Genomic DNA, 10658 nt, shown 5'->3' on the forward strand with positions numbered 1-10658 from the left:
TATGAATTGTTTGCACTCCGAAGTGCCCTTCTGAGGGCGATATAACTTATACAGTTTGGAACGCACAAATTACCAATAAAAGCAAAAATTGCAGACTGCACTTGTCAGTAGAAGGGACTTTGTAGAAAACAACGTGTTTGAGAGAGGCTGGGCATAGAGGACCTACAATATACAGTACTTGAAAAACATATTCTGTTACACCAAATACACAAAATAATGCTCTTTAAAAAAGCATCATATGACTCCTTAAAATATCATTTTAGAATTTTGTATTTATTTATAACTATAATATCTTAATATCTTATTTAATATCTTAAAATACAGCATTTTTGTAATACACACACACACGCACACACTTCTCGGACTTTTATTTTGGCGACATGTTAAAACCAGGAACTCGTAGAAAAGAAATCTGACGTTTCATGTGTCGATTTTCACTGTAATATTTCAAAGGTAAGTCTGTTATATCGGTATTTTAAAAACCATATTGCCCTTTTTTGTTTGTCATGGTCTAAGCAGCAAAATAAAGCGGGTGCATATGCTTCTTACAAATGACAATCTTAGCGAAGCACGAAATGCCACAGTGGCAGGTTAAGATGACAGCAGCATATGGATATCAGATAAATAAAGAGACAGATGTGTCGTGTAGCTGAGCCTCCGCGGTGCCACAGATAACGTTAGATCAGATGAAGCGGTATTTGTGTGTGTGTTTCAGATGACACGGGCCAAACCAGAGGATGATGAGTACTGGAACAGCTCCAAATTTAAAGCGTTCACATTTGATGATGAAGACGACGAGTTTTCACAGGTCAGTGGATTGTGTTTCAGTTGAGCTCTATGGCGTCCAAAGCCTGTTTACCACTTTAAGACCCATTCAGCCCTAAAACCAAGGGCGTAGCTTTGGTTTGTTTATGTTTTTCTAAGCGGTAATTTGTGCTATCATCCACACACACAAGGTTGGTTGCTAACATAACTCCAGTAAATTAATAGCCTTAACAATTACTTACATAGGATATTATATCATGTATTTTATATTATTTATGCTATGGATCTATAGTAATACAACATGCCATGAGAAGTCAGTCTAACTGAAATCAGTGTAAAGTCTTAATTCATACTAAATGTTAGAAATGTATTGCAGCTGGGGCCCCGTACTTGAGGGGGCCTCACGTCAAACAGCCTTATATTTATAACAAATTTTTATTTTTTTAAATAAAAATAAGGCTATCTTATTAATCCTCAACAGTCCAATAATGACTTTTTTATTAATCTTTTAGCATTTTTTTAATCAAAAACAACATCCTGCACATTTAGAAGCAATAGCTACAACATGCCACAGTTGTAATATACATCTTAATTAAAAAATGTAAATTAAAAAATTAAATTAACATCTATAGGGAAAAATCTATTCCTTTAACATATTATCTATTATCGGTTAAAAAAAATTACCACAACAAATAAGCAAGTACAATAAAATGTGATAAATTCTAGTAACGGTGGTCATGCATAGTTTAAAAAGATTTTAATATATGTTTGTAGTGCTGGTGCAAGATTGTTTTCTCCAAGATTGCTTTTAGATAATATTTTCCTTATAGCATTTTAAAGATTCAGTTTCTCTATAGAATTCAAATAGATCGTGGAGCATGTTCTTTCCGAAATTAAATCGTTGGCTTTTTGTTAGCTATTGAACAGATGTCAAAGCAAAAGCATGTATTTGTATTTGAACATTACGAACGTGTTTACAGAAATAGTGCATTAAAGTGGATAAATTAAAGGAATTAAATTAAACAAGGTGACATTGGTGAGGAAAGATTGTTAAAAATCACAAACTGTTTTTAAAGTTAATACGTGTTTTGTATACAATGTTGTACTCTCACTGCTGTGCGGCCCACACGTTGTGTTGTTATTTCCAAGCTGAAAGAGTCCAAACGGGCCGTGAACAGCATCCTGGTGGGTGATGATGATGATGATGATGATGAGGATGATGTTGAGAGAGTCAGCTGGAGTGGGGAACCTGTGGGAAGTATGCAGTCCTTTCTCTGATCTCTGCTACTGTCTTTACTGTCTGTCCTTCATCTGGATGCTCAACAGTTTTTATGTTTAGGCATCTCTTGGTCTGTGAAGGAAACCGCCTCCAGTATCCGCTCAGGCAGTGAGCAGAGCTTCCCCAAAATAGACACCACTCCATCACTGTCCAAACAGGGGTCTGGATACTCCCTGAGCTCCCTGTTTAAAGGTAATCAACAGCGAAGGGTTCTTGAATGTTTTAGTTAAATCATTGTAGACTCACCAGTCTGATTTAGTTTATGTTCCCTCAGCGAAGAGCAAACCTGGTGCTTTCCAGTCCTTCTCTGAGTGTAAGTTCAAGTCACTGAAGCATTTAGAAAGATTTAGCCCTATATTAAGTGTGTTTGTTCACTGTTTCCTAGCTTTTAGCGACACATCTTCTAGAACATATGCACCAGAACTGAGGAAGCCCAAGTCAGAAGGAAAGGTAATATCTATGGACATGTGTATGGCAACATTTGGGGTCGGTGAGATTTGAAATGTTTTTGTTCATCAAGGATACATTTATTTGATTAAAAATTGTATTAAATATATGCATTTAGCAGACGCTTTTATCCAAAGCAACTTACAATGCATTTATGCTAAACTTTTTTACCTAACGTGTTCCCTGGGAATGAAACCCACAACCTTTTGCGCTGCTAATGCAATGCTCTACCACTGAGCCACAGGAACACTACAGATACAGTTAAATAGTACTATTAATTTAATAGTATTATTACAATTTAAAATGAATGTTTTGTATTTGAATATTAAATATAATTAAATCCTGTGATGCAAAGCTGAATTTTCAGCATCATTACTCCTTTCTTCAGTGTCACATGATCCTTCAAATCAGTCCAATATGCTGATTTGATGCTCAAGAAACATGTTAAATACAGTTGTGCTGCTTAATATTTTTGTAGAAGCTCAGGATTGTTTGATGGATAGAAAGATCAAAAGAACAGCATTTATTTGAAAATGTAACAACTTTTTATAGTCACTTTGATCAATTAATGCCTCTTTGCTGAATAAAAGTACTATTTTGAATGATAGTGTTAAGCTTGTCCAGAACTTTTCACTGTGTAATTAATTTTTTTTTTCTGTAAGTTTCTAACATTGATTTGTTTTTTAAATGGTCATAGGATTTTGTCAGTGACCTGAGTCCTGAGGAAACCGTGAGGAGAATGCAGAAAGGACGGGTAGGGGGCAGCAAAGAGATGTATATAGAAATGATATTTACTGATTGAAGCTCTAGTGCACTAGAAAGTCAGTTTAAAGATGAAGTCAGGAGGTCTGATATAACAGGATAAAGCCATTCGTTTTTTTCTCTTAGTAGTTAATAAGTAGGTGGAGGCTCAGTTATTTCCATTTCACATTTTTAAGAACCCTCCAAAAATAACAAAAGGAACCAAACACTGGTACAATATTTACTGTAATATAATAAAACAATTTTAGCTTGCAAAAATATATATATATATATATTTAATCAGAATATATGACCACTTTTGAATGCTTGTACATGGAAAAATATGCTTTTTGCGTCTTATTAAAATGAATCTTTTGCAGGCATTTTCTCTAGAAAAGTTCCGCTCTCTTCAGGACAAACTTCTGCTGCTGGATGAAGCAGTTGCTGTTTATGATGGCAACATCATCACTGCTGTGAGCCGCACATCTCTCACACACCCTATGTGGAAGCACTGCTATGACTTTATGATGGTGCATATCAATAGGAAAAGCTTGTACTTATTCACTGATCATTTACATTTTCCTATTGCAGGTCTTGATATTTTTAAAAAAGTCATTAAGTAAAGGTGAGATGTTTTGTGATGCTTCATTCTGTCATTTTCACAATAAGTGAAATATTTTCTAGAAAGTCACGATTGTTGTTTTTTGTCATTGTTGCAGAAATCCTCTTTCGCGAGTTAATGGCGAGGGATGTGGCTTTGCGTCATTATGTTCACTATTTAAAAGAGATGGGAGAGCAAAAGCTTTTGGTCGAGTTACTGAAGTAAGTTTGCTGTTTAGATATTTAACTTCCCCTCGTAGTGAGTAACAGGTTAACAAATAGTTGTGTCTTCAGTGTTTTTCTGTAAGGGCAGTTGGCATCTTTTCATATTTTTGCATTGTTTATTTGATTTGAGTTGTATTGCTGTGTGTTTTATTTGAATAACGTTTATAACGTTGGTCACATGACTGTATTTTAGGGCTCTGGGCAGGACAGAAGATATGGCGGTAGGTACTAACTGCACTTACATACGTGTACAAACATCAGAACCCACATGACCGTATGTTCTCAACCCTTTACAGCAGTGCTGTCTCCAGGTCATATGACTAAATTTGACTCCCTTCAATAAAAAGCACCTCCCAATTCATGGGTGCTTTCTTCAACTTGAGGGGAGAGCCCAGTATATTAACTAACTGAAATGCAAACACTTCCTCTTTCATGTGTACACACATACACTGTAGTACCAAATTTTCCCTTGTGAAAAGTAAACCTGGAACCGATGATGCAAACATTTTTCATCTAGATTAAAAGTACTTAAATAAATAAGTTTAAATACCATGGAAGTGAAAAGAGGAAGAAAATGGCCTTAACAAAATGACCACATTCTGCTTTTGTCTCATTGACATTAAATTTCTAAAAAGAAAGTGAAAAGAGAGGAAGTTGGACATTCTAATAAAATTTTTGGTAACAGTTTACAGCAAGTAGATTTACCATAAACAGATTTGCAACAATATTTATTCATCTGTTAACATTAGTTAATAAAAATACAATTGTTCACTGTTAGTTCATGTTAGCTCAGGTTCATTAAATAATATTAACAGACGCAGCTTTTGATTTTAATAATGTATTAGTAAAAGTTAGAATTAACATTTACAAAAATTAATAAATGTTTTAAAAGTATTTTTCAACGTTTCCATCTTACTTCATTTCTTCAGTAATTTGTAGTAAAGTTTCTGTTTGATCACATGCATTAAACTGTCTTCCTTTTTATTTTAAACAGTTGATGCATTACAAAGAACACTTAAATATTAAAGATGAAGGTCGAAGAAGAGACTTCCTTAAAAGCTGCCTCAGGTAAAGATCTTTCAGATTGATTCAACAGTCTCCTGCTGATCTTTAGTGATCTGTGGGATCTCTCTGTTTGTTCTCAGCCTTCCTTTCTCTCAAGATGATGCCACTCACGTTCAAGACCACTACACACTCCTCGAGAGGCAGATCATCATAGAGGTGACGGTTGTTTATTATTCACTTATATTATATCATATTACACACATTTTAAAATAACAGTCAAGTCATTCAAATTATGAAATAAAACAAATGAAAGTATGAATTTTATGTAGTGATCAATAAAGCCGTCCATAAAAAAAACTTCATTTTTAGTTTCAGTTTATTAAGATCATGAGAAGTGTATGAAGTATGTGAGTAATGAAACCGGTTACAGGTTAATGTAATACTGTAATATACTATTACTATATAATAACTATGTAATATAATATATTCAGTTTATAGTCTGGTTAGGTATTGCTAAATACGTCATTGGCAGGGAAGGTCTTGACATGTATTTTCTGTTTCACACATCCTGTGTCTGATTTCTGGGTTACTGTATTGAAAGTATCTTTACTAATCTGGTAGATAATAAAATGTACAGATTTACCAAATATTAATTGATTTTGTAACTTGCATGTAGCCCAAGACCTTTTTTCTATAAATGGCAAATTAGGAACCATTGTAATATGTTTAAGTTTTTTTTCATACAGACACAAGATTGTGTTGATAAAGCAATTTGTAGTTCTTTTTTTTTTTTATACAGTTTTCTGCTAAATTCATAATATTTGGCAAATATAATAAGCTGAGCTCAGAAACTTGACTGTCATTGTTGCTTCTGAGACAGAGCATTGCTGCACGCACATGCACTGTGAGTTTCAGAATCTGTTAATATGAGCACTGAATGTGAGAAAATAGCTCCCAGAAGAGTTTTAATTAGGATGTATCAGGTGTGTTCACTGTATTATTTTTTTATTTTATTTGTGGATCTATTTTTTCAGGCTAGTGACAAGAAGGCAGATGGAGAAATCTTTAAGAGGTTCCCTAGAAAAGCGTCCATCCTTAATATGCCAATCATCACCACACTGTACTACTCCTGCTTTTACCATTATGGAGAGTCCGAGGTACAAGCTCCTGCTTCACTCCTGCACTGAATTGTAAAATATTATGCAGACAAATGGAATATATTCTAATATACATTATGTAATCTAGAAATATAATATAATGAAGTATTACAATATACAGTTGTGTTCAAAATTATTCAACCCCCTTGACTTGCAAGACAATTTGCTGTGGAGGATAACATTTTATGAAATCAGTTTAACAAAGGCATCAGTAAAGTATTAGAGAAAGTTTGTTAATACACTTTTGAGTGATTCTGAGAATGGAACATTGATGAATCATGATAAAATTTGAATTGGCTCTAAACATTCATGTTCAAAATTATTCAACCCCCTTTGTGCAGAATCTTTTATTCTTTAAAATCACCAATAAACGCTGTCTGTAAGTGTTTAGAAGCTTCTGTCACCTCTCTACTACAGTCTTGGCCCATTCCACGCCTGAAAAAGCTTTCAGATCACTGATAATCTTTGGTTTTCACATTGCCACTGCTTTCTTCAAATTCAACCAGATATTTGAAATGAGAATTAAGCCTGGAGACTGAACAGGTCACTCAAGTACATTCTGTGACTGATCCCTGAACCAAGCAGTAGTAGATTTGAATGTGTACTTTGGGATGACTGGCCTGCAGGAAAGTCCATTGATCATCAGCTTCAGTTTTTGCACCAAAGGAATCACAATTCTTGTCAAAATGGCCTGATACTTCAAAGAATCCATGATGTCCTTCATACAGTCATGATTTCCACTTCCTTCTACAGTAAAGAAACCCCATAACAGGACTGATCCACCTCCAAGTTTGACGATGGAGATGGTGTTCTTCTGCTTATGAGCTTTGCCACTATTTGCAGCAGACATACCGCTGATCCATGGGTCCAAAAAGTTCCAGTTTGGTCACATCACTCCATAAAACATTCCTCCAGAGCTCCACAAGTCTACACAAATGAATTTTATAAAGTTCAAGTTGGCTTTTTGTTCTTCTTGATCAAGAGTGGTATTTATCAAGATGTCTCAACATGAAGGTCATACTTGTCTAGTGTTTTTCTTACACACTGCATTGAAATGGTTTTCCTCCTTTCATCGGGTCATCTTGCAAGTCTTTGGCTGTACATTGCAGGTTTTTTCTCAGTTGCTCTGATTAAACATTTTATGATATTGTGCATTTTCTTCCACAACCTCTCAAAGGTTTTCTGGTAAAACACACTTTAAGCTAAGAAATAAGGCTGAGAACTGTGTCTCTAGGAACTTTCAATGTCTTGGAAATCATCATATAGCCTTAGCCTTTCTAAAGTACTACGATATTTATTCTCTTTTGCTTTTGTGAGATCTCTGTTGACATTTTTGCTACTCAACTTCAATACATGCATGGGCCAAACTGTATGTGTAACAGCTCAAGCTAATTCTGTTTTTAATAGAGTTTCTAAAGGTTTAATTGTGTTTTGAGACTGTTTTATTCCCCACCATACAAATAAGTGATTTAAAAACAGCAATGTTGAATAGGGGTTGAATAATTATGACATAGCAGTATTATTAAAAAATCTTATAACTCAAATATATTACATTATATATTGACAATATAACTTTTAATATGCCAGTGAACTGTTATAGATGCAAGTTTTATTATATCCTGGATCTTCAGAAAAGCTTGTATTTGTAAAGTACTGCAGTCTCTAGGGGGTTGAATAATTTTGAACACAACTGTACACTACTGTTCTAAAGTTTGGGGGTCGGAAAGATTCTGGTTTTAAAAGAAGTCTCATCAAGGCAATGATTAAATATATTGTGAAATATTATAAGGATTTAAAATGAATTTTAAAATGTTATTTATTCTTGTGTTGCAAAGCTGAATTTTCAGCATCATTGCTCCAGTCTTCAGTGTCACATGATCCTTCAGAAATCATTCTTAGATGCTGATTTGCTGATCAGGAATCATTTCTTAACTTTAAAGTTCAAAACATTTGGCAGCTTTTTTTTTAAACCGTGATTCATTTTATATATAATTTATTGTATTACATTGAGCTTGCTTACTTTGTGGCTAATTAATTTCCTAATTGACTAATTCATTGTCTTGTACATATTAATTTCCCACAGCTTCAGAGAGTTTTTTAGCCATTTAGAAATAACAATATATATCTATTGTTTTTTTAATCTGAAACCTAACAAGGTTCATTGTGTGATTTCTGAAAAGTGCCATTTTTAAATAAATGTCTCCTGGTTTGATATTTGTAGATTTTAAAGTGTTGTTTAAATCTCCAGATACTTGTTTGGCAACTGTATTTTAATCATTTTCATTCTTTTCTTCTTCTACAGGGAACTTTTAGCAGCCCTTCGAACATTCGAAAAACTTTCCGGGTAAAATAAACAGTCATATGTCATCAAATTACTCATATTTGATTAAAATTGTACTTAATTGTATTTAACATTTACCAACTTACAGCATCATCAAACGTCTGGACACACTAACTCATTCTGTACTAATACTTTTACCAATAGTTAAGTCATCAAAACTGGAAGTGTGGGAATTGTCAAGTGACCAAAAACATTCTTCAAAGTCATCTTGATTCCTGTTATTATAGTATAGTTTTCATATTTGACTACGAACACCTGCACCTTTAAATGTTTCTACAGTCATTAGAAACAAATTCATTCAAGTGTATCTAGACTTAGACTAGTCTTAGTCTAATTAAATTAACCATCCATTTTTTTTTCTTAAGGAACTTAAATAAACTTTTTAAAGTCCGGTATAAAAACGTTTGCAGATTTCAGAAAAGCAGTACATTCTCACGGCTCTTGGCGCAAGAGCGAAGTTGAAGTCCTGGTTTGATGTGGATAGTCTGTTCAACACCAAGAACTGGCTGGGATACACCAAGAAAAGATCTCCCATTGGCTTTCACAGAGTGGTGGACATCCTGCATAAGAACAGCGCCCCTGTAAACGTACGTCAGTTTCCATGTTGTAATAAACCTGCTCCGTTTCCTCGCGTGCACTTCATCAGGCTGTCCCATGATCTGCAGGTGCTGCAGGAGTACGTGAACCTCATCGACGACCCAGACCTCAAACTCAGCGGGGCTCTGAAATATAAATGCCACGACATCGTCATCAATGTGAGTTCATTCTCGAGTCACTTTGGCAGCGTTTACGGCTTTCTCAGTGTAAATCACTGCGTTTGTGTTGTTCATTCAGACATACAGAGACCTGAAGGACCGGCAGCAGCTTATTGTTTACAGAGAGAAGCTAGAACGAGACTCGCATGAATACAGGAAGATCCAGGAACTCCTTAATAATGTGGTAAGAGGAAGTGAGCCTCCACTTTTGAGACATTTTCTTATTCACATTGTATTATGAGTAGGTTTGAGGAGAAATCTTGAGAAACATCTTACAGTAATTTATCAGTGAATTCTACTGGTCACTTCATCTGTTGCAATGCAAAACTGTGTGTAAAATGAAGAAATTGAAGAATTTTTTTTTTTTTTTACTCCAGCAAATCAGATGGAAAAACTGACAATTGGACCCAGACAAGAGGCAGCGGTGGACAGATGCTCTTTAACAGACAATGTTACACAAAAAACACAATGAAGCTGCTTAATACTGAGTTAATCCTGAACAAACCGGACTGAGAACCTCACAGGATTTGAACATTTCAGGAATCAGTGGAGTGAGTCATTCTGAGTGATTCTTTTGCAAATGTATCTGTTCAGTGTGATTAAACTGCTAAGTGTCCCTCTGCCAACTCTAAAGGTGAACATTTCTTAAGAAATAAGAGAGTATCAGTGGTTGCTGACATGAACAACATACTCTTCAACCCCTCACACCTTTTTGTTTGCCCGTATATGGATTTCTGAACATACCTTGCCCCTCTTTTTTTATGTTTTATTAAAAAATACGATACTGAACTGTTTATACAGGTTTACTGGTAAATATGTGACTGAAGATTTGAATGTTGGTAAGATAAAAGCTGTTAAAGATGTTTTGAGTGTTTCAGCAGTACAGATTTGACTCGATTGCAGGATAACCACAGTTTCTGTAAATGGAGGGTGATTTCTGATGACGAATTGAGTGTATAGTAGCAGTAAGAGCTGGGAAATTCCCCTGTGGCATCACTTTAGGTCTTACAATAAACTCTGCGTCACATAACCTTTTTCATTGGATTTCCACAAAATTAAGTTTGTTCAACTTTGTTATTTTCATATATAGACATAAATGTGTGTAAACTTTACAGCTTTCGTTTATAGTTGTGGTATTTGTACAATATCATAATAGCCAGCCACGAAATGACAGCTAAAGTCATGAATGGTAACAATGGTTTCCAAAAAAAATAAAATCAACTTTTATTTATGACGAACAGTTGGAAAACAACTGTCAAAATGTATTTAACATTTAAACATTATTATTTTGTTTTTATCGAAATGATTTAATAATGTATTTTTTTATTTATCATATATTTTCA

At 34.5% G+C, this 10658-nt stretch overlaps 1 protein-coding gene across 1 annotated transcript; it reads left to right on the forward strand.

Annotated features, from left to right (window-relative positions):
• The first annotated feature begins 343 nt into the window (after window positions 1-343).
• Window positions 344-10345, forward strand: LOC132092602 (spermatogenesis-defective protein 39 homolog). Its single transcript, XM_059498903.1, has 19 exons — window positions 344-453; window positions 716-808; window positions 1915-2023; window positions 2105-2236; window positions 2319-2357; window positions 2430-2494; window positions 3189-3245; window positions 3613-3705; window positions 3824-3857; window positions 3952-4054; window positions 4251-4278; window positions 5052-5125; window positions 5203-5278; window positions 6097-6219; window positions 8522-8563; window positions 8971-9147; window positions 9226-9315; window positions 9395-9499; window positions 9693-10345. Exons 2-19 carry the CDS (start codon window positions 716-718, stop codon window positions 9711-9713), a joined length of 1461 nt encoding a protein of 486 aa, XP_059354886.1. The 5' UTR covers window positions 344-453; the 3' UTR covers window positions 9714-10345.
• The last annotated feature ends 313 nt before the right edge of the window (window positions 10346-10658 follow it).

Source organism: Carassius carassius, chromosome 18 (assembly GCF_963082965.1).
Source record: "Carassius carassius chromosome 18, fCarCar2.1, whole genome shotgun sequence".
In the NCBI taxonomy this organism is placed as follows: Eukaryota; Metazoa; Chordata; class Actinopteri; order Cypriniformes; family Cyprinidae; genus Carassius; species Carassius carassius.

Excerpts from the sequence above, each read along its gene's own strand:
- LOC132092602 (XM_059498903.1), top strand. The coding sequence starts at position 716 with ATGACACGGGCCAAACCAGAGGATGATGAGTACTGGAACAGCTCCAAA. Across the intron at positions 4,055-4,250 it reads CTTTTGGTCGAGTTACTGAA|GGCTCTGGGCAGGACAGAAG; the intron begins GTAAGTTTGCTG and ends ACTGTATTTTAG. Across the intron at positions 6,220-8,521 it reads ACCATTATGGAGAGTCCGAG|GGAACTTTTAGCAGCCCTTC; the intron begins GTACAAGCTCCT and ends CTTCTTCTACAG.